Source organism: Oncorhynchus gorbuscha, linkage group LG13 (assembly GCF_021184085.1).
Source record: "Oncorhynchus gorbuscha isolate QuinsamMale2020 ecotype Even-year linkage group LG13, OgorEven_v1.0, whole genome shotgun sequence".
Lineage (NCBI taxonomy): Eukaryota > Metazoa > Chordata > Actinopteri > Salmoniformes > Salmonidae > Oncorhynchus > Oncorhynchus gorbuscha.
In genome coordinates, this window is record NC_060185.1 from 75,419,375 (window position 1) to 75,444,118 (window position 24,744).

Genomic DNA, 24,744 nt, shown 5'->3' on the forward strand with positions numbered 1-24,744 from the left:
TAATTCTTACCTTTGTAGAAGCATTCCTCGCTGTGCATGATGGTTATCCTCTGTGCACCCAGACAGGAGGCCCGGTGGAGCTCACAGTGGTTCTGGTACAGCTTGCCGTCCGAGCCACACACTTCCTTGTAGTGTGGTTTACAGCGGTCCAGACAGATGCACTCCCCTTGACTGCTCTCATGGTTGACCACACAGTGACGCCCCAGGCCACAGTACTTGTGCTCACAAGGACTCTGGAAACCATTGTTATGGCCCACAAACCCTGCAAGGAAAACCAAAGTAAAGACATGTTCATACCAGAAAAAATAACAATAGACGAGTAATAGTATGACAGTTAGACTTTAAAAGGCCTAAAGTAGCTCTAGGTTTTACAAGAGCTCAGAAACCTTCAAATCAGAAACTGGAAGAGTACGAGGATGATAATCAGAGTTTTAAAAGCTTTTGGAGTTCACTTATAGTAACTATCAATAACCTCTGAACCGTATCAAATGTATTGGCTCTGTAATGGCAAGTTGCTCTCTCTTGGATCTACTATCTACCAGTTCCATTGCCCTTTGGAATCGCCCTCAAGGGGGAAAAGAACATGGCCACCAATGCTGGAAAAACAATCCCAATAATGATGTTCACTGAAACAATATACTGAACTGGGAACATTCACCCTGTAAGCATCATTTATCTGCTGGAGCTCTAATGATGTTGTTTTGGGGTTGTATATTGCCACGATCATCTGGGCACCATTCCACCACGTCTGAATAGGGTAAAAACATTGCACATAAAGTAACAAGAAAAATGTGCAACGTCGACTCTAGTTTGAGCGCTGTCGTACTGTGTACAGACCCCACCACTATTTAAAAATGCTACCATTTGTCTGACAATCAATCCACAGCCGCAGTGAGCTATATAATATGAATTATAAACTGGGTGGTCCGAGACCTGAATGCTGATTGGCTGGAAGCCGTGGCATATCAGCTGCACACAATGGGTATGACAAACATATATTTTTACTGTTCTAATTAAATTGGTAACCAGTTTAGAATAGCAATAAGGCACCTCTGGGGTTTTTGGTAAATGGCCAATATACCACAGCTAAGGGCTGTATCTAGGCATTCCGCGTTGCATCGTGCGTAAGAACAGCCCTTAGCCATGGTATATTGGACATATACCACACACCCCCTGGCCTTATTGCTTAAATATACATTAGGACCAAAGTATAAACAAGGGGATGCATTACTGTTCTCTGTAATCATCTGAGCTCTCCACAGCTTTCCTAGTGACCGCTAAATATTGAGTGGTGCATCACGATAGTACGATGCCTCAGGGCCTCAGATGTCTTCTTTACAATGGCCAATTCATCTGCAGCACGAGGTGCACATGGTGTTCTAACCGGCTATAGAGGGAAATAAAAACCATCTACTGTCATTGGTCAGCGAGGCAAACCGTTGGCAGGGAACCTGAATACAGTAACAAACAAACAACCGACTTGACTGGTAAAGAGGCTTCGTCACAGTGGTAGCGACTCCCCATGGGTGTATTAGCCCCAATCTGTCAGGGAGGATTAAACAATACAAGTGTGTACATTTGAGGCAATCAATGGCTTTGGTTTGCTGGGGTTTATTAATCTCCCTTGGTGCGGTGGCATAATGATTATTCAATGGGTTTTGTGTTGCACAGCGAGGTGCCCGAACGCCACGGACAGGGTCAGAGAAGGGCAGAGGGAGTTGATAATTGGCATGCACGCCCAATCTCTGGGTGATCCAGTGACATCAAAGACAAATGACTAATTCCATGCAATGATTAGTTTATTGATGACTCAGTGTTTCAAAGGGAAAGGCATGCAGAGGGGGGCAGAGGGAGGGAGTATATGATTTGGGGGCGATGGTTAGAGTTACCGCATTTCTAATTGTATTTGGCTTTTCCAAATGAAAAAAAAAAACACACACACTCGACCGGTCAAAAGTTTTAGAACACATACTCATTCATGGGTTTTTCTTTATTTTACTATGTTCTACATTGTAGAATAATAGTGAAGATATCAAAACTAACTATGTTGGTTATGTAACGTCGTTCTTCGTTTGAAGAAAGAGTCGGACCGAAATGCAGCGTGGTGGTTACTCATGACTTTAATGGAAAAAGTGACACATGAAATAACTATACAAAATACAAAACAACAAACGGAACGTGAAACCTAATTACAGCCTATCTGGTGAAACTACACAGAGAAATACACAGTGAAACCCCGGCTACCTAAATACGGTTCCCAATCATAGACAACGAGAATCACCTGACTCTGATTGAGAACCGCCTCAGGCAGCCAAGCTTATACAACACCCCTACTCAGCCGCGATCCCAAATACTACAAACCCCAATACGAAAATACAATAACCCCATGTCACACCCTGGCCTGAACAAATAATTAAAGAAAACACAAAATACTAAGACCAAGGCGTGACAGGTTACAACATGATTATTTCATAGTTATTTCATAGTCATAGATGTCTTCACTATTATTCTACAATGTAGAAAATAGTCCAAATAAAGAAAAACCCTTGAATGAGAAGGTGTATCCAAACATTTGACTGGTACTGTATATAAAATATTTGGAACTTTCACTTTTAAATTTTTCATTGATTATTCATAACTGTATTGTATAGCAATGAGGATGATTGTCAGAAAGACAGATAGACAGATACATTTGCATAGTTGAATGGATAGTTTATGTACAAACTTCACAGCTCACAGAGCAATTTCAGTATGGGGAATTGCCTTGATTTGAAGGAAACAGCAAGATGTCAAGTAAACAAGATGCTGAACAAGGGAAAAGGAAGTAATTCTCACTGGGATACAGTTGGTACTAGATTTATTTAGCCCTGTGTTTAATCTGAAGGTCCCAACATATGTTGACCCCAGTGTACATCACTTGAAGGGCAACGTCCTGCTATGCATTCATAATGAGATGCAGATCATGTTTAATTCTGGACTCAGCAGACATGACCAGAATGACATTGCAGGGGTTCAAAGACAAGAGCATTTAGGATGGAAATCTCAATACTGTGCCTGTGCACAACTCCTCGCATCATGCTCTGAGAAATCAATATGATGCATAAATATCAAGTGTCTTGTGTCTACCAGAAACATTTACCTCTTAGGTTTGTGCTAACGTACTCTCTTTGTAATGCATTTCTGAATCTGAAGCCTTCAAACACATCACAAAGCTGAATCTAACTGAACCGCTCTCATTCACATTCATAAGCATGCCCGCAAAGTATGCTATTTACAGCACTAGCCTTCAGATATACAATGCCTCTTTTTTTCCAATTGCCATCTTAATTTTTTTTTTAAACCCAGGATGCAAGTCCCGGCCCATCTGATGTTTCAAATAACAGCGGCTCTGAGTCCTTGGGGAGTGTAGTAAACAACCGTTTGGAAGCTCTCATCTCAGCTCATCTCACCACCGTGAATTAAGATGCCCCAGAAGACCCACGTGCAAGAACAAAAGGATGCAAGTCTGAATAAACAGCACACTAAACAATGCAAAAAGCCTACATGACATGACGCACAACACAACTCGCTCGCTACCCGTCACCCCACTTGGATTAGTTCCTTGAAAGTTACACCAGTAACATATTGTGTTACCACAGTCCATGGAGAAGCGACATATGTAGAAACCAGCAAAGCGTCTGCACTTGAGAAAAAGCATTAGCATTAACGATAGCAGGAGAAACTATGTATTTTTACTAGCCTACCTGTTGTCATGGAAAACAAAGAGTAATATATTCACGGTGGCAGGCCCGTGTCATTTAACCTGCTATCTCTCATTCACTAACAATTGGAATTCATTCCTCCACACTGTCAACATGAAAACATCACCAACATCACCACCTTCCGGAGACACCTGAAACCCCACCTCTTTAAGGAATACCTAGGATAGGTTAAGTAATCTCTCTCACCCCACCCCCCCCTAAGTTTTAGATGCACTATTGTTAAGTGACTGTCCCACTGGATGTCATAAGGTGAATGCACCAATTTGTAAGTCGCTCTGGATAAGAGCGTCTGCTAAATGACTTAAATGTAAATGTAATGATGCCTGATGAGGTCTCGCCAGTGTCAACATTAACCATTTGTGGCATTTTTTCTATTGAGAAAGACTTTTCACACCCAAGAAAGGACCGCCTGCTCAGAAATTATAAGAAGATTGTCAAATGTGTTCTTGTGCCGCTGTACTGCAGAGCATATGACTATAAGGGTAAACTAAGTACAGTAGATAGCTTCCATCTCACAAATCTCTTTTAACTGCCAGCTATTTAACAGAGGCAATTCAGTTGAAGAGCGTTGTTCAAGGGTTTGAACTGATTTGGCATCTCTCTTGACACATTGTCTACCATGGAACTTTAAATGAATATAACAAAACAAGTGTGTACAATATGGAGTTTTACAATATGGAAGAGAGTGTTAGGGAAGATGGAAAAATAGCCTAGCCCACTGTAGATACTGTTTAAGATGCATATGAATGAATTCCTGTTGAGCATGGGTTTACCTGTAGTATTATACATCTGTTGTTTGTGTTTATGGACTAAATGGAAATAATTGGACAATTATAGTGAATTTCTATGTTTAAATGCTGTATGATCAAGAGATAATTGGTTAGATTACACAAAACTGTATGCTACAGGCAGTGTCAGTGGTCTCGCATTCACATAGGAAAGCAAAATACATGTTTCTCCAAGACACAAACTGGCTCTCTTTAACACCAAAATGAGACTAAACATTTTTTCATATTTGATCAGGAGGAACAACACATACAAGCTCATATTTGTCTGCATGCTAATAGTTACCATAGACTTCCATGCATTTTTCTAACGATAGTTAGCAACTTCCTTCAGACTGTACGCAAATAAATACAAAATAGTGTCCACAGAGTATTCGGACTCTGAGGAAAACCCTGAAGTGTCCCTTTAACAACTGCCAGTCCCAATATGTATAGGCTAGTTCCTTAGATAAACGTGTACAATATTGTACATGAGCAGCCAAACTAACTGGACGAAGGGAAACTCAGGTGATTGCGAAGGAAAAGTAGGTAGAGAGGAGGAGCAGACAGCCTTTTTTACACATTATTATTATTGAAGCACAGAGGTGTTTTATGGAGACGTAAAAAAAATGATTGTGCTCAAAATCATTGCACTGGTATTTTTTGAAAGATATGACAACCTTGTGTAATCAATTCAAATCAAATTGTACAGGTGTAGACCTTACAGTGAAATTCTTAATTACAAGCCCTTAACCAACAATGCAGCATTAGGAAAATACCAAAACATTTAAGTAAGAGATAAGAATAACAAAGAATTAAAGAAACAACAACAATAGAGGGGCTATATACAGGGGGTACCGGTACAGAGTCAATGTCAATGTGCCCGGGCAACGGTGTAAATATATATATGTTGGTAGAGTTATTAAAGTGACTATGCATAGATAATAACAGAGAATAGCAGCAGCGTTCCAGAGGGGAGGTAATGCAAATAGTCTGGGTAGTCATTTGATTACCTTTTCAGGAGTCTTACGGCTTGGGGTAGTATCTATTTAGGAGCATCTTGGATCTAGACGTTGCACTCCGATACCTCTTGACTTGCGGTAGTAGAGGGAACAGGCTATGACTAGGGCGGCTGGAGTTTTTGACAAATTGTAGGGCCTTCCTCTGACACCGCCTTGTATAGAGGTCCTGGATGGCAGGAAGCTTGGCCCGGTGATGTATTGGGCCGTACGCACTACCCTCTGTAGTGCCTTGCGGTCGGAAGCCGAGCAGTTGCCATACCAGGCAGAGATGTAACCCGTCAGGATGCTCTCGATGGTGCAGCTGAATAACCTTTAGAGGATCTGAGGACCCAGGCCAAATATGTTCAGTTTAGGTTTTGTCGTGCATTCTTCACGACTGTCTTGGTCTGCTTTGACCATGATAGTTTGTTGGTGATGGTGACGCCAAGTAACATGAAGCTCTCAACCTGCTCCACTACAGCCCCATCGATGCGAATGGAGGCGTACTCGGTCCTCCTTTTCCTGTAGTCCACAATCATCTCCTTTGTCTTGATCACGTTGAGGGAGAGGTTGTTGGCCTTGCACCACATGGTCAGGTCTCTGACCTCTCTATAGGCTGTGTTGAGGATCAGCGTGTTGAGGATCAGCGTGGCAGATGTGTTGTCCAGGATCCAGTTGCGGAGGGAGGTGTTTAGTCCCAGGGTCCTTAGCTTAGTGATGAGCTTTGAGGCCACTATGGTGTTGAATGTTGAGCTGTAGTCAATGAATAGCATTCTCACATAGGTGTTCCTTTTGTCCAGGTATGAGAGTGCCGTGTGGAGTGCAATAGAGATTGCATCATCTGTGGATCGGTTGGTGCAGAATGCAAATTGGAGTGGGTCTAGGGTTTCTGGTGTTGATGTGAGCCATGACCAGCCTTTCAAAGTATTTCATGGTTACAGAAGTAAGTGCTACGGGTCGTTAGTCATTTAGGCAGGTTACCTTAGTCTTCTTGGGCACAGAGACTATGGTGGTCTACTTGAAACATGTTGGTATTACAGACTCAGACAGGGAGAGGTTGAAAATGTCAGTGAAGACACTTGCCAGTTGGTCAGCGCATGCTCGCAGTACACGTCTTGGTAATCTGTCTGGCCTGTGATCACACAGTAATACGGAACAGCTGATACTCTCATGCATGTTTCAGTGTTACTTGCCTTGAAGCGAGCAAAGAGGTTATTTAGCTTGTCTGGTATGCTCGTGCCCCTGGGCAGCTCTCAACTGTGCTTCCCTTTGTAGTCTGTAATAGTTTGCAAGCCCTGCCACATCCGACAAGTGAGCTGGTGTAGGACGATTCGATCTTAGTCCTGTGTTGACGCTTTGCCTGTTTGATGGTTCGTTGGAGGGCAAAGAGGGATTTCTTATAAGCTTCCAGGTTCGAGTCCCTCTCCATGAAAGTGGCAGCTCTACCCTTTAGCTCAATGCAAATGTTGCCTGTTATCTATGGCTTCTGGTTGGGGTATGTACACACAGTGACTGTGGGAACGACGTCCTCAATGCACTTATTGGTAAAGCCATTGACTGATGTGGTGTACTCCTCAATGCCATCGGAAGAATCCCGGATCATATTCCAGTCTGTGCTGGCAAAGCAGTCCTGTAGTTTAGCATCTGCTTCATCTGACCAGTCGAAGAGTCGAAGAGACAAGCACGGCGGCGCAGTAGGAAGCCCGAGAGTCAGCCCCAAAAATGTATTGGGGGGGGCTCAGGGAGAGTGTGGCAGAGTCAGGGTTCAGACCTGAGCCAACTCCACCTGTTTACCGTAAGGAGCCAGGGATGTTATCGGAGCTATCGGCGAAGCTAAGGGCTGAGTCTGAGAGGGTCGAGGAATTATTGGACAGAATGGAGGAGAGTGCACAGATGGGAGATGGGGAGACACTCGAGGGGCTGTTAATAGAATTGGAGGAGAGTGAAGAGAGAGAGCAGTTGATTTGGCGTAGTATGCAAGATATTCGCCCGACAGAGCGTGTCGGGGATTTGATGGCACCTAGGTCAGCGCTCCATACTCGTCCTGAGGTGCGTGTTAGTCGGCTGGTGAGGATCGTGCCAGCCTCACGCACCAGGCCTCCTGTGCACCTCCCTAGCCTTGCACATCCTGTGCCAGTCCGGCTCTCAGGCTCTCCAGTACGCCTTCACGTCCATCCTGTGCCACCTCCACACACCAGTCCTCAGGTGGCAGCTCCCCGCACCAGGCTTCCTGTGCGTGTCCTCGGCCCAGTACCACCAGTGCCAGCACCATGCACCAGGCCTTCAGTGCGCCTCGCCTTTTTAGCGCTGCCAGAGCCTTCTTCCTCTCCATCGCTGCCGGAGTCTCCCGCCTGTTTAGCGCTATCAGGATCTGCCAGAGCCTACTACCTGCCTGAGCTTCCTCTCAGTACTGGGCTTCCTCTCAGTACTGGGCTTCCTCTCAGTACTGGGCTTCCCCTCAGTGCTGGGCTTCCCCTCAGTGCTGAGCTTCCCCTCAGTCCCGAGCTACCCCTCAGTCCCGAGCTTCCCCTCAGTCCCGAGCTTCTACCTCAGTCCTGAGCTGCCCCTCAGTCCAGTGGGGTCCTTGGTGAGGGTTATTAGGCCAAGGTCGGCGGCGAGGGTCGCCAATCAAAGGACGCGTTACAGGGGGACTAAGACTTGGTTGGAGTGGGGTCCACGTCCCGATGCCGGAGCCGCCACCGTGGACAGTCGCCCACCCGGACCCTCCCCTATGGGTTTAAGTGTGCGGCCGGGAGTCCGCACCTTGGGGGGGGGGAGGGGTTCTGTCACGCCTTGGTCTTAGTATTTTGTGTTTTCTTTATTTATTTGGTCAGGTCAGGGTGTGACATGGGTTTATTTTGTGGTGTGTTTTTGTATTGGGGTTTTAGTAGGTATTGGGATTGTGGCTGAGTAGGGTTGTCTAGGAAAGTCTATGGTTGCCTGAGGCGGTTCATAATCAGAAGCAGGTGATTATCTTTGACTCTGACTGGGAACCATATTTAGGCAGCCATATTCTTTGAGTGTTTCGTGGGTGATTGTTCCTGTCTCTGTGTTAGTTGTCACCAGATAGGCTGTATAGGTTTTCACGTTCCGTTTGTTGTTTTTGTATTGTTCGTTTTACTTCATCATTAAACATGTATGAAAATTACCACGCTGCATTTTGGTCCGACTCTCTTTCGACGGAAGAAAACCGTAACAAGGATAGAATTATGGTCAGATTTGCCAAATGGAGGGCGAGAAGAACTTTGTACCCATCTCTGTGTGTGGAGTAAAGGTGGTCTAGAATTATATATTTTTTCCTCTGGTTGCACATGCTGATAGAAATTGCACATGCTGATAGAAATGAGGTAAAACTGATTTAAGTTTCCCTGAATTAAAGTCCCTGGCCAATAGGAGCGCAGCCTCTGGATGAGCGTTTTCCTGTTTGCTTATGGCGGTATTCAGCTCATTGAGTGCAGTTTTAGTGCCAGCATCGGTCTGTGGTGGTATGTAGACAGCTACGAAAAATACAGATGAAAACTTTTTCGGCAAAACTGTTAGACTTCCTTAGATATCGTGCACCAGCGTTTGTTCACATAAATGGATAGGCCCCCGCCCCGTGTCTTACCAGAGAATGCTGTCCTGCCGATGGAGTGTTTACAGTGGCTTGTGAAAGTATTCACCCCCCTTGGCATTTTTCCTATTTTGTTGCCTTACAACCTGGAATTAAAATAGTTTTTTGGGTGGTTGGTGTCATTTAATTTACACAACATGCCTACCACTTTGAAGATGTGAAACAAACAAGAAATAAGACAACAAAACTGAAAACGTGCATAACTACCCCCCCCCCCCCCCCCCTGTGCTGCTGCTCCAGTTTCAACTCCAGTTTCAACTGTTCTGTCTACGGCTATGGAACCCTGCCCTGTTCACCATACGTGCTACCTGTCCCTGACCTGCTGTTTTCAACTCTCTAGAGACAGCAGGAGTGATAGAGATACTCTGAATGATTGGCTATGAAAAGCCAATTGACATTTACTCCTGAGGTGCTGACCTGTTGCACTCTCGACAACCACTATGATTATTATTATTTGACCCGGCTGGTCATCTATGAACATTTGAACATCTTGTCCATGTTCTGTTATAATCTCCAATCGGCACAGCCAGAAGAGAACTGGCCACCACTCATAGCCTGGTTCCTCTCTTGGTTTCTTCCTAAGTTCTGGCCTTTCTAGGGGGGTTTTCCTAGCCACCGTGCTTCTACACCGGCATTGCTTGCTGTTTGGGGTTATAGGCTGGGTTTCTGTACAGCACTTTGAGATACCAGCTGATGTAAGAAGGGCTTTATAAATACATTTGATTTGATTTATCTTTGGTCTCTTTGCTGCCTCTCTGATTAATGCCTTCCTCGCCTGGTCTGTGTGTTTTGATGGGCGGCCCTCTCTTGGCAAGTTTGTTGTGGTGCCATATTCTTTCAGCTCTTCGCATTTATTTTCTAGCGATTGAACATTAGCGAGAAAGACGGAAGGCAAGGCCAGATTAGCCACTCATCACGCCTGATCCTCACAAGGCACCAGGATCTTTTTCCATTAAATCTCAGTTTCCATCTCCAGCCAGTCACAGGGATCTGGGCCTGGTCGGGTTTCTGTAGTAGAATATCCCTCACGTTTGACTCATTGAAGAAGAACTCTTCTTCCAGGGAGCAGGGAGCAATCAGGGAGCAGGGAGCAATCGCTGTTCTGATCTTCAGAATATCTTTTCGGTCATAAGAGACAGTAGCAGCAACATTATGTACAAAACAAGTTACGAACAACTAAAAAAAATATTTAAAAAATAGCATGATTGGTTGAGAGCCGATAAGACGGCAGCCCTCTCCTCCAGCGTGATCGGGAATGTTTGTGCACATGTTTATGTGTGTATCTGCAGGCCAGCAGAGGTCTAAATATTACGGCCTGACGAGTGGCTCCTACACACCCCAGACTGTGCCTACAGGAGGCCCTGACCGAGTAGGTTCAACCCCCCAGCTCCCAAACAACCCGACAAGGTACACTCTCCGAGGCTCATCACAACCATCCAACTTCCATTTTCATATGTAGTCACAATTTACCTTTATGGTATGGTATGCTTCAGATACTCATTGCCTGCTTTTGTGAAATGTATCAAATCTTCTCCCCTCTCGTTGTTTCTGTGCAGTCTTCAGATATCCGTCAGGGGCTGTCTTCTGAGATAGCTGGCTTGACTGCAGGGATGCTGGCAGTCACCCCAGGAGCACCCCCCCCCCTCCCCTGTGCTCTGTCGGTAGACACAAGCTTCAGTGAACAGTGTCTAGACACACCCTAGGCTCTTCTGCTTCCTCCCTGGGAGGAGGAACACCCTACAAACCTTGCTCCGGGACTCCGTACTCACAGGACTCGGGCTACGCTGTTGCCAGGTCAGTCTGTCATGTCACCACACATGACGTTCCCTCCCAAGAAATGAAAGTTATTTTGAATTAGAATTGAAACACCCTGCACCATGTTGGGGCGACATTTTTGGGGTCTTAGTAAAAAAAAATAACATTAATGAGGTTATGGCATAACAGAAGTCTTGAAATGCTGACACTAGGCAAGTCACTAGGGTCTGGTTTCAATGAAGACTATTTTGGCATCTTCAAAAAGGGAAATACATTTGTGCCGTGGTGCGTCCTTTAGGTGGGTCCTCTTCATACAGACAACTCTCCCAACAAATAATGAGGCAGATAATGGCAGAACGTTGTGATTCGAAACCAAAGTTTGCAGAAAAAACCTTTGACAGTGATTTTAGTGAAGGTAGTTGATGTAAACTAGCCACTTGCGAAATGCACTCATTAAAAAAAAACTCTCTGATCTCCGTTTTTCTATTCATTAGGATCACAATATTCAATGTTTGATCTAAATCCTCTTTTTGTCACAATGTTTCTGTCAGACATGTTGGATAGAGCGCTGGGCCGTTGACCAGTAGTGGCTATCCTCTCCAGGACATTTTTATTTTATTTTATTCAACTAGACATGTTGTCCTCCTCCTCCTCTACTGTCACTACTGTCACCTTCTCAGTCGTGGCATACAAAGCTCCCCGTTACTCGGACCTCCATGCACCTCCTCAAGGCCCTATCACAGCAGACACTATAACCACCACTCACACAACCACCGCAGACAGCGTAACCACCACCTCACACAACCACAGCAGTCACAATAACCACCACTCACACAACCACAGCAGACACAATAACCACCACTCACACAACCACAGCAGACACAATAACCACCACTCACACAACCACAGCAGACACAATAACCACCACTCACACAACCACAGCAGACACAATAACCACCACTCACACAACCACAGCAGACATAATAACCACCACTCACACAACCACAGCAGACACAATAACCACCACTCACACAACCACAGCAGACACAATAACCACCACTCACACAACCACAGCAGACACTATAACCACCACTCACACAACCACAGCAGACAGCGTAACCACCACTCATACAACCACAGCAGACACTATAACCACCACTCACACAACCACAGCAGACAGCGTAACCACCACTCACACAACCACAGCAGACACAATAACCACCACTCACACATCCACAGCAGACACAATAACCACCACTCACACAACCACAGCAGACACAATAACCACCACTCACACAACCACAGCAGACACTATAACCACCACTCACACAACCACAGCAGACAGCGTAACCACCACTCACACAACCACAGCAGACACTATAACCACCACTCACACAACCAAAGCAGACACAATAACCACCACTCACACATCCACAGCAGACACAATAACCACCACTCACACAACCACAGCAGACACTATAACCACCACTCACACATCCACAGCAGACACAATAACCACCACTCACACAACCACAGCAGACACTATAACCACCACTCACACATCCACAGCAGACACAATAACCACCACTCACACAACCACAGCAGACACTATAACCACCACTCACACAACCACAGCAGACACTATAACCACCACTCACACAACCACAGCAGACACAATAACCACCACTCACACAACCACAGCAGACACTATAACCAGCACTCACACAACCACAGCAGACACTATAACCACCACTCACACAACCACAGCAGACACAATAACCACCACTCACACAACCACAGCAGACACTATAACCACCACTCACACAACCACAGCAGACACTATAACCACCACTCACACATCCACAGCAGACACAATAACCACCACTCACACAACCACAGCAGACACTATAACCACCACTCACACAACCACAGCAAACACTATAACCACCACTCACACAACCACAGCAGACACAATAACCACCACTCACACAACCACAGCAGACACAATAACCACCACTCACACAACCACAGCAGACACTATAACCACCACTCACACAACCACAGCAGACACTATAACCACCACTCACACAACCACAGCAGACACAATAACCACCACTCACACAACCACAGCAGACACTATAACCACCACTCACACATCCACAGCAGACACAATAACCACCACTCACACAACCACAGCAGACACTATAACCACCACTCACACAACCACAGCAGACACTATAACCACCACTCACACAACCACAGCAGACACAATAACCACCACTCACACAACCACAGCAGACACAATAACCACCACTCACACAACCACAGCAGACACTATAACCACCACTCACACATCCACAGCAGACACAATAACCACCACTCACACAACCACAGCAGACACTATAACCACCACTCACACAACCACAGCAGACACCGTAACCACCACTCACACAACCACAGCAGACACCGTAACCACCACTCACACAACCACAGCAGACACAATAACCACCACTCACACAACCACAGCAGACACCGTAACCATCACTCATACAACCACAATAGCTACCACAGGCGTATTACATATGTGAATATTTCAAGGTAAAATTCTGTCTTATATTGATACGAGATGTGAATATCAGTAATAGTAGTATCAGTGAAGTTTTGATTCTTTGACTTGGCATTGTTTTGTTGGTAATATTTTGGCATTGTGACAACCCTTATAAATAATGTAAGTTTGTAACGTGCACGCTAAGAATCAGGAATCAAGTACAGGGAGTGAATTAATAAATAAACAAACATGAAACAAAACAAGAAACACAAGTAGCGTACAGACATGAAACAATAAACAGAAACAATAATAAATAACGCAATCAGAAACAATAACAAAAGGTGAGGGAGTCCAGGTGAGTCTCATGAGGTGCAGGTACACATAACGATGGTGACAGGTGTGCGTAATAATGAGTAAAATGGTGACAATGAGCGCCAGAGAGGAGGAGCAGGAGTAGACGTGGCAGTACCCCCACCCTGACGCACGGCTCCTGCCACAGGACGCCGACTAGAGGGACGGTCCTGAGGACCAGTAGCGGACCGGTCGCTTCTGCTGAGGCAGCTGCGGCACGGGAACCAGTTGAACCGGCCGAGGCATGTGAGCCTGACGAGCCGGCTGAGGCATGGGAGCCTGATGAGCCAACCGAGGCTTGAGAGCTCGTCGAGCCAGCTGAGGCATGGAAGCTAGCTGAGACATCTCCGGTAGCTTGAGAAGCTGTCGAGCCAGCTGAGGCATGGAACCTAGCTGAGGCATCCCCGGTAGCTTTGGCAATGGAAGCCTGAAAAGCCAACCAATGCTTGCGAACCTATCGAGCCAGCTGAGGCACGGAATTCTGACAAGCCAGTTAAGGCATCCCAGGTTGCTTCGGCAGCCGCCCTTGGCCCTGACGTCACCAGTAAAAAAGCAAAGAAATCCTTGTTTCTTGCCTTTGGCGAGGTGTTATTCTTTCTGTTTATATGTTTGATGTCTGTACGCTACTCATATTTCTTGTTATGTTCTATGTTCGTTCATTTAATAAATTCACTCCCTGTACTTGCTTCCCAATGATTAGAGTACACCTTTCCTGTGGGTTTAGCTGCATCCATAGGGAGTTTTACTAGGTCTGGAGGTGGTATAGTTTGTACCAGTTATAAGCTGGTATGTTCTGACTGACCCCTTTTAAAACAGATCCCCCAGGCATTTCGCAGGGAACTTTTCACTTTGTCTCGTGAAAGTCTCAAGAATTCATTATGAGAAACAGTTCAGATATGTGATTACAAAATCATGCAAAATGTATATCTAAAAGACCACTCTGAGCAAAATATTTTTCCTCTGGGCTGTTACTGACTTGCGCTGATCTGAGTGACTCCCAACAGTTAAAACGCTGTTCAATATAGGTACCTCATGTAATATTTGGAATGGTTAAAAGGCATATATGCATAAAAGCTTTGCTACTGTTATGAGGGATAGATTCTTCACTTAAAATTCTTAATTTAAATCAGTGTGGTGCATCTGTGCAAATCCTCAATGACTTGGATAGGTCTATACCTCCCTATTGGAGAATGATTCCCAAACACTTTATGCTTTTTCTCTGCCAACACAACATTGCTAGGAATGCAGCCAATAGGTCGTCACAATGTTACATTGGAGGACATTGGAGCTTTGTTACAAGGTTGTTGCTCAACATTTGCCAATAGTGCCCGATGTTGTACAAGGTTGTGGGCTATGACGTTTTTGTAATTTGCGTTGGCACCTAAGCTTATGCTTTGAAAAGGTGTTGTTGAGTCCGTCTCATCCTGACCACCACCACAGTAATTGCAACATTGTGACAATGTCTTGCCTTTGCTGGGGCTGCATAAACTTATTTTCAACTTTTCGTAATTTACTATTTGAGGTGCAAAAGTTTTGGCCACCATTTAAAGCACGCTCAAAAACATTTTAACCCTTGATGTCCCCCTTCCACATAAATGACTCCATCACACAGGCCTTTGGGTTCCTCTCGATGTAGCTCACAAGTGAAGCCTGAACAGAAACATGGTGACATGTAGGTATTCAACAGGAAAGTACTGCTGTTGCCACAAGAAGCTAAACCTAGCCAAGAGTGCTCAGCCAATCAATTGGCTGCAAGTGAGCATTAGTCCCCTGTGCTAGACTGAAGCACAGTGTTGGAGTGTTAAGGTGCTGTTTGTGCCATCCAACTGCACGTTCACTCATCAAGGATGTAACTTTCCGTCCCATTACTCTCCTTGGCCTCATCAGTGAATAGGGTACACATTAGAATGCATCTCTCATAGCATCTCAGTAAACGGACCTATTTGTCACAGCGCACCACGCAAGACTAATTGTCAACTCCCAGCGCTAATTCACATAACATTAAGCTGTCTTGCTGGTGGCAGCTAGCCACATCGTGTGTCTGTTGATATAAGATATCTTGGGGGGTTTCGGTGCGGTTGTTATTTTTGTCTTTTTGACCCTTGGTTTTCTGGTGAAGTGGACAGAAACAGATGTCCCAGTAATGTGTTCATATTATGATGTGGAATTAGTTAATTTGAGGATGGGGTTTTGTTTTTCGAATTAGAACAGCTAGTAATAGTGTGTGAAAAGAACACAAGAACATGCTGAATGTCACATTTTGTGTGTGTCTGTGTCGGTGTGTTCATTCTGAATACTTCTGGCCCTTCTTTGGACACTGTGTTAACAAACCTCCAGATGAGCTTCAATGCCATACAACACTCATTCTGTGGCCTCCAACTGCTCTTAAATGCAAGTAAAACTAAATGCATGCTCTTCAACCAATCGCTGCCCGGACCTGCCCGCCCACACGTCTAGCATCACTAATCTGGATGGTTCTGACTTAGAATATGAGGACAACTACAAATACCTAGGTGTCTGGTTAGACTGTAAACTCTCCTTCCAGACTAACATTAAGCATCTCCAATCCAAAGTTAAATCGGCTTCCTATTTCACAACAAAGCCTCATTCACTCATGCTGACCAACAGACCCTCGTAAAACTGACAATCTTTCCGATCCTTGACTTTGGCGATGTCATTTACAAAATAGCCTCCAACACTCTACTCAGCAAACTGGATGTAGTCTAACACAGTGCCATCCGTTTTGCCACCAAAGCCCCATATACTACCCACCCCTATGACCTGTACGCTCTCGTTGGCTGGCCCTCGCTTCATATTCGTCGCCAAGCCCACTGGCTCCAGGTTATCTATAAGTCCTTATCTCAACTCACTGGTCACCATAGCAACACCCACTCGTAGCACCCGCTCCAGCAGGTATATTTGATTGGTCAACCCCAAAGCCAACTCCCCCTTTGGCTGCCTTTTCTTCCAGTTCTCTGCTGTCAATGACTGGAACGAATTGCAAAAATCACTGAAGCTGGAGACTCATATCTCCCTCACTAACTTTAAGCACCATCTGTAAATAGCCCACCCAACTACCTCATCCCCATATTGTTATTTATTTTTGCTCCTTTGCACCCCAGTATCTCTATTTACACATTCATCTGCTGCACATCTATCACTCCAGTGTTAATGCTAAATTGTAATTATTTCGCCACAATGTCCTATTTATTGCCCTCACTCCCCAATCTTACCTCATTTGCACACGCTGTATATAGATTTTTCTATTGTATTATTGACTGTATGTTTGTTTATCCCATGTGTAACTCTATGTTGTTTGTGTCGCACTGCTTTGCTTTATCTTTATCTATCACAATTGCAAACTGGCCTACCTGGTTAAGGTAATGTAAATGACACCTCGTTAATATGAGTAGTGAATAACTATCGTATTTTTAATATTCTGCAAAAACAGCTAGTTGATGAGAGGCTGAAAGAGAATTGCAAGAATCGCGCAATTTCACAGGCGGGCCACAAACAGGCGAATAACAAAAAGCATCTCGGAACGCACAACTCGTCGGTCGTTGTCAGTGGATTGTATTGGCGGGAAGAACAAAAATATCGTCTGCAGGGTAATGGAAGTCGCCACATCTAATGTCAAGCCACAGGTCACAGGTGAGCTGCCTTGTTAAATAAAGGCAAAATAAATAAAATAAAATAAAAAATGTATGTTCGGCAGGCGACCTGATAATAATCACAAATAATGTGAGGAGCATAATCAGGGGGAACTCTTAGGAGTTACAACCCTAAGAGCATTATTCATCTCTCCAGGCCCAAGGTCTTTGTACATCTTCCTATTTTTAATTTCACCACAACACAATTGCTTATATCAGTGGTTCCAAAACTCAGCCCCCTCCCCGGGTGCACGTTTAGTTTTTTTCACTACACAGCTGATTCAAATAACCAACTCATAATCATGCTTTGATTATCTGAATCAGCTGTGTAGTGGTGGGGCAACAACCAAAACGTACACCCACGGGGAGCCCCAGGACCGAGTTTGGGATACCCTGGATTACATACTTGCACTACCGTCTTCGTTGCAATTCTAATCAAACTTTGGAGAGAGCAAAATGAGATATTTCCTCTTGAGGAATGCTTATGAATAGACTTTCGTCTAAACCACTGTGGAATTACGGGAACTTGATTCTCGCCCTCTCAGCCACGGAGTTGTGTAGATAAGTTGAGCTACTTAAGAACTCATTTTAAAGCTTGAATCCTGATCCAGTCCTGATCCACTGCTGATCCACTCTTGGTGCCTAGATAAAGAATGCATTAAAGAGGAGACTTTTGGCCAAGAGCTAGGGCCGTCCTTCAAGATAATTCTCCTTCTACAAATACTGTGTTGACCTTCAGTCAACTGTGTTGACCTTCCTTCATCATGCCCTCCATTGTAAGTACCACTGATCTTTGTGGATCACTGAGAGTATTGATAATGAATCTCAATTAGATTTGTTTCACCTCGTTGAAGACCATACATCTCTGTTGTTGGCCAAAAATTATACACATTACCTGAGAAAAAGTGTGCAGTCCCTCCTGTACACAGGATTCACGGCCATGAATATTCAGCAAATGCAAATATTGACTTTTCTTATGTAGAGTGGAGCCTTTCCTGGAGTTACAATATAAATGTAAATGAGGAAATTTCAGTGAAATCGTATTTTTGTTGAATTGTTCTGATGATGGTGACTTTTTGCCTACTATGAATGGTACCCACTGTACCATTCGTCTGAGTGACCACAAATATGGCTCCCACAAGACCATTAGGAGTCGATGGGGTCATTCACAAGACTTTTTCAAGTGCATCTACAGTTTGGGCTTCCGTGCGTATATGATAGATAAAGATTACATTACAAACTCTCTTGAGGCAGCATTAACATGTACAGTTAAAGTCGAAAGTTTACATACACTTAGGTTGGAGTCACTAAAACTCATTCTTCAACCACTCCACAATTTCTTTGTTAACAAACTATAGCTTTGGCAAGTCCGTTAGGACATCTACTTTGTGCATGACATAATTCATTTTTCCAAGAATTGTTTACAGACAGATTATTTTACTTATAATTCACGGTATCACAATTCCAGTGGGTCAGACGTTTACATACACTAAGTTGACTGTGCCTTTAAACAGCTTGGCACATTCGAGAAAATTATTTCATGGCTTTAGAAGCTTCTGATTGGCTAATTAACATCATTTGAGTCAATTGGAGGTGTAACTGTGGATGTATTTCAAGGCCTACCTTCAAACTCAGTGCCTATTTGCTTGAAAATCAAAACATTGTAGACCTCCACAAGTCTGGTTCATCATTGGGAGCAATTTCCAAATGCTTGAAGGTTCCATGTAAATCTGTACAAACAATAGTATGCAAGTATAAACACCATGGGACCACGCAGCTGTCATACCATGTCTCAGGAATTAGACGTGTTCTGTCTGCTAGAGATGAACGTACTTTGGTGCAAAAGTGCAAATCAATCCCAGAACAACAGCAAAGGACCTTGTGAAGATACTGGAGGAAACAGGTCGCTCAGCAAGGAAGAAGCCACTGCTCAAAAACCACCATAAAAAAGCCAGACTAGGGTTTGCAACTGCACATGGGGACAAAGATCGAACTTCTTGGAGAAATGTCCTCTGGTCTGATGAAACAAAAATAGAACTGTTTGGTCATAATGACCATCGTTATGTTTGGAGGGAAAAGGGGATGCTTGCAAGCCGAAGAACACCATCCCAACCGTGAAGCCGGGGGTGGCATCATCATGTTGTGGGGTGCTTTGCTGCAGGACGGACTGGTGCACGTCACAAAATAGATGGCATCATGAGGAATGTAAAATTATGTGAATATATTGAAGCAACATCTCAAGACATCAGTCAGGAAGTTAAAGCTTGGTCGCAAATGGCTCTTCCAAATGGACAATGACCCCAAGCATACTTCCAAAGTTGTGACAAAATGACTTAAGGACTATAAAGTCAAGGTATTGGAGTGGCCATCAGTAAGCCCTAACCTCAATCCTATAGAATTTTTGTGGGTAGATCTGAAAAAGAGTGTGCGAGCAAGGAGGCCTACAAACCTGACTCAGTTACACCAGCTCTGTCAGGAGGAATGGCCCAAAATTCACCAAACCTATTGTGGGAAGCTTGTGGAAGGCTACCCGAAACGTTTGACCCAAGTGAAACAATTTAATGGCAATGCTACCAAATACTAATTGAGTGTATGTAAACTTCTGACCCACTGAGAATGTGATGAAAGGAAAAAGGTGAAAGAAATCATTCTCTCTACTATTATTCTGACATTTCACATTCTTAAAATAAAGTGGTGATCCTAACTGACCTAAGACAGGGCATTTTTACTAGCGTTAAATGTCAGGAATTGTGAAAAACTGAGTTTAAATGTATTTGGCTAAGATGTATATAAACTTCCGACTTCAACTGTATTTAGGTCAAGCCCACCTGTCCACTAAGGCTTCGTCGGTCAAGAGTCACTGTTGTCCATGAGAAACGTAGCATGTCATGCACCTTATGTCATCCAACTATTCCCGAGGCCTCTTTACTTCTCAGTATATCTTCAGGCGATTTCTCAATTTCTTCTTGATTTCTCTCCAAAAAGGAGTTCTATTAAAAGTCTATTACATTCCGTGAATCTTAATTCCCGTAACTTGATTAAGATTTATGAAAGCTATTACATACTAACTCGTTGGGAGACTATGGGACGTGACTATGTCATGATTGAAACAACAGGAAGTCTTCCACCAATAAGTCTGTCAGTGGAAAGTGCAGCGCATTGCACAATGTTTAACATTCCGCTCTTATATACTGCTGTGAAAAGTTATTAAAAGTGTAACCCAGTCCCATAGCGGGGGCAAATAATTGTATTAACTGCCTTTGTATTATTCAAAGTAGGGTGGGTAGGTGGTGTAGGGGTGGGGGTGGGGGTGGGGGTGCTGAGTGTACAAAGTAATAATTTCATCAATGTGATAATTATGTTTGCTATTGAATTCAAAATAGAAGGCGATTGTTATTCGGGGAGAAAACTGCAATTTCCAATTCTGAAAAACTTTAGTTCCAAATAGTAGCTCAGTGTGGCACCAAATGGACATAATATATCTTTTAAATGTCTGTTTCACCAGCTATTCAATATTGTAAATTGAAATAGTCTATTTACTCCAACAAATAGCATTTCCCCAACAACATCCCAAGGTATTTTGTACCGAGCCGAACAGCAAGAGGTGTTGCTATGGCCCCAGACTTCATTTGGTATTTCATTTACGCTGAGTTGTGGAATGGGATGGGTGTATTCTGTTCGTCTTTGTCTCTTCCATTCTGACAAGTCATTTTTGCTTCTGTTCCACTGGATTCTGGATCTGTTTGAGTTGTTTTATGTGACCAATGTCTAAATGTAGAAATATGTCTACATTTGATAAACAGCATGCATGGAAACTCACTTTGTGTACTGTAACAATATGTTATGTCTGTACAATTTCTGTTAACTTACTGATCTGAGGATTGAATTGGAGTCTCAAAATATCCTGCAGCTAGGACATATAAGGTCACCATCACATTTGGTTAATTCCTTGAGATTTGACTACACATTTGACAAAAAATATATATTCTAATAGCCCAATGAAATCAACTATCTATAGCAGTAAGTAAAACGTAAGGTGTTCATAACTTCAATGAACCATTAATACAACTTTTCCTTGCAGCCACAGGGTGTAACCTCCCCCCCCCTCCCTCAAACCTTCCTTTGAAGAGAAAGCTACAATAGTTTAATTATTTATGAATCTCTTTTACTTACGCTGTCTTGTTACATGGCCTGAAATTAGTTTGCTGAAAACAATCCATAGTCTCCTCTCCCTGTTTACAGAGAGGTGTGGATTAAACGGAATCTCAGCCGACAGCTGGGGTCCGCCCTTTATGATAATGCTCCCTCTACAATTACAGCTTTGACCTTCCAGAGGAGGAGAGAAAAAATGGCATTGAGACATCCATTATCAACCCTTCATAATGCTTAGTGGCAGACATCTTGGGCACCACATCACCTTTCTACCTCCTGACATTGACTTTTGTGTTTTAGCTGAGGTTTGAGTGTGTGTGTGTGTGTGTGTGTGTGTGTGTGTGTGTGTGTGTGTGTGTGTGTGTGTGTGTGTGTGTGTGTGTGTGTGTGTGTGTGTGTGTGTGTGTGTGTGTGTGTGTGTGTGTGTGTGTGTGTGTGTGTGTGTGTGTGTGTGTGTGTGTGTGTGTGTGCGTTCACTCGTGCCTGCGTGCGTACATGGTGAAGGGTCTCCACATTACAAAGGTGACATAGTGACATACAAGATACATTTGTCAGGACGTTGGAGTGCACTCAGACATTTGTCATTGTGCATTATTGCGTTCTGAATTGCCTCATGCCATATTGGTGGGCGGTTAGGTGCCAGGGTAATGGTGTTGGTGGTTAGGTGCCAGGGTAATGGTGTGGGCAGTTAGGTGCCAGGGTAATTGGTGTCACTGGTTAGGTGCCAGGGTAATGGTGTGGGTGGTTAGGTGCCAGGGAAATGGTGTCAGTGGTTAGGTTGCCAGGGCATTGTGTTGGCAGTTAGGTGCCAGGGTAATGGTGTGGGTAGTCAGGTGCCAGGGTAATGGTGTGGGCAGTTATGTGCCAGGGTAATGGTGTGGGCGTTTAGGTGCCAGGGTAATGGTGTGGGCGTTTAGGTGCCAGGGTAATGGTGTGGGCGTTTAGGTGCCAGGGTAATGGTGTGGGCGGTTAGGTGCCGGGGTAATGGTGTGGGCGTTTAGGTGCCAGGGTATTGGTGTTGGCAGTTAGGTGCCAGGTTAGGGTGTGGGCGGTTAGGTGCCAGGTTAGGGTGTGGGCAGTTAGGTGCCAGGTTAGGGTGTGGGCAGTTAGATGCCAGGTTAGGGTGTGGGCAGTTAGGTGCCAGGTTAGGGTGTGGGCGGTTAGGTGCCAGGTTAGGGTGTGGGCGGTTAGGTGCCAGGTTAGGGTGTGGGCAGTTAGGTGCCAGGTTAGGGTGTGGGCGGTTAGGTGCCAGGTTAGGGTAATAATATAATAATAATATATGCCATTTAGCAGACGCTTTTATCCAAAGCGACTTACAGTCATGTGTGCATACATTCTACGTATGGGTGGTCCCGGGGATCGAACCCACTACCCTGGCGTTACAAGCGCCATGCTCTACCAACTGAGCTACAGAAGGACCATAGGGTGTGGGCAGTTAGGTGCCAGGTTAGGGTGTGGGCAGTTAGGTGCCAGGTTAGGGTGTGGGTGGTTAGGTGCCAGGTTAGGGTGTGGGCAGTTAGGTGCCAGGGTAATTGGTGTCACTGGTTAGGTGCCAGGGTAATGGTGTGGGTGGTTAGGTGCCAGGGAAATGGTGTCAGTGGTTAGGTTGCCAGGGCATTGTGTTGGCAGTTAGGTGCCAGGGTAATGGTGTGGGTGGTCAGGTGCCAGGGTAATGGTGTGGGCAGTTATGTGTCAGGGTAATGGTGTGGGCGTTTAGGTGCCAGGGTAATGGTGTTGGCAGTTAGGTGCCAGGTTAGGGTGTGGGCGGTTAGGTGCCAGGTTAGGGTGTGGGCAGTTAGGTGCCAGGTTAGGGTGTGGGCGGTTAGGTGCCAGGTTAGGGTGTGGGCAGTTAGGTGCCAGGTTAGGGTGTGGGCGGTTAGGTGCCAGGTTAGGGTGTGGGCAGTTAGGTGCCAGGTTAGGGTGTGGGCGGTTAGGTGCCAGGTTAGGGTGTGGGAAGTTAGGTGCCAGGTTAGGGTGTGGGCAGTTTGGTGCCAGGTTAGGGTGTGGGCGGTTAGGTGCCAGGTTAGGGTGTGGGCAGTTAGGTGCCAGGTTAGGGTGTGGGCGGTTAGGTGCCAGGTTAGGGTGTGGGCGGTTAGGTGCCAGGTTAGGGTGTGGGCAGTTAGGTGCCAGGTTAGGGTGTGGGCGGTTAGGTGCCAGGTTAGGGTGTGGGCAGTTAGGTGCCAGGGTAATTGGTGTCACTGGTTAGGTGCCAGGGTGATGGTGTGGGTGGTTAGGTGCCAGGGAAATGGTGTCAGTGGTTAGGTTGCCAGGGCATTGTGTTGGCAGTTAGGTGCCAGGGTAATGGTGTGGGTGGTCAGGTGCCAGGGTAATGGTGTGGGCAGTTATGTGTCAGGGTAATGGTGTGGGCGTTTAGGTGCCAGGGTAATGGTGTTGGCAGTTAGGTGCCAGGTTAAGGTGTGGGCGGTTAGGTGCCAGGTTAGGGTGTGGGCAGTTAGGTGCCAGGTTAGGGTGTGGGCGGTTAGGTGCCAGGTTAGGGTGTGGGCAGTTAGGTGCCAGGTTAGGGTGTGGGCGGTTAGGTGCCAGGTTAGGGTGTGGGCAGTTAGGTGCCAGGTTAGGGTGTGGGCGGTTAGGTGCCAGGTTAGGGTGTGGGAAGTTAGGTGCCAGGTTAGGGTGTGGGCAGTTTGGTGCCAGGTTAGGGTGTGGGCGGTTAGGTGCCAGGTTAGGGTGTGGGCAGTTAGGTGCCAGGTTAGGGTGTGGGCGGTTAGGTGCCAGGTTAGGGTGTGGGCGGTTAGGTGCCAGGTTAGGGTGTGGGCAGTTAGGTGCCAGGTTAGGGTGTGGGCGGTTAGGTGCCAGGTTAGGGTGTGGGCAGTTAGGTGCCAGGGTAATTGGTGTCACTGGTTAGGTGCCAGGGTAATGGTGTGGGTGGTTAGGTGCCAGGGAAATGGTGTCAGTGGTTAGGTTGCCAGGGCATTGTGTTGGCAGTTAGGTGCCAGGGTAATGGTGTGGGTGGTCAGGTGCCAGGGTAATGGTGTGGGCAGTTATGTGTCAGGGTAATGGTGTGGGCGTTTAGGTGCCAGGGTAATGGTGTGGGTGGTTAGATGCCAGGGTAATGGTGTTGGCAGTTAGGTGCCAGGGTAATGGTTTGGGTGGTTAGATGCCAGGGTAATTGTGTGGGCAGTTAGGTGCCA

General features: G+C 45.3%; 1 protein-coding gene across 4 annotated transcripts in view; it reads right to left on the minus strand.

The window, feature by feature from the left end:
- LOC123993523 (follistatin-related protein 5-like) overlaps positions 1-24,744 on the minus strand; it is a 234,127-nt gene that overhangs the window by 151,918 nt on the left and 57,465 nt on the right. For all 4 annotated transcript variants that reach the window (XM_046295752.1, XM_046295753.1, XM_046295754.1 and 1 more), the window contains exon 4: positions 11-262. In XM_046295752.1, coding sequence (XP_046151708.1) covers positions 11-262 — 252 coding nt within the window. The remainder of the gene's footprint in view (positions 1-10; positions 263-24,744) is intronic.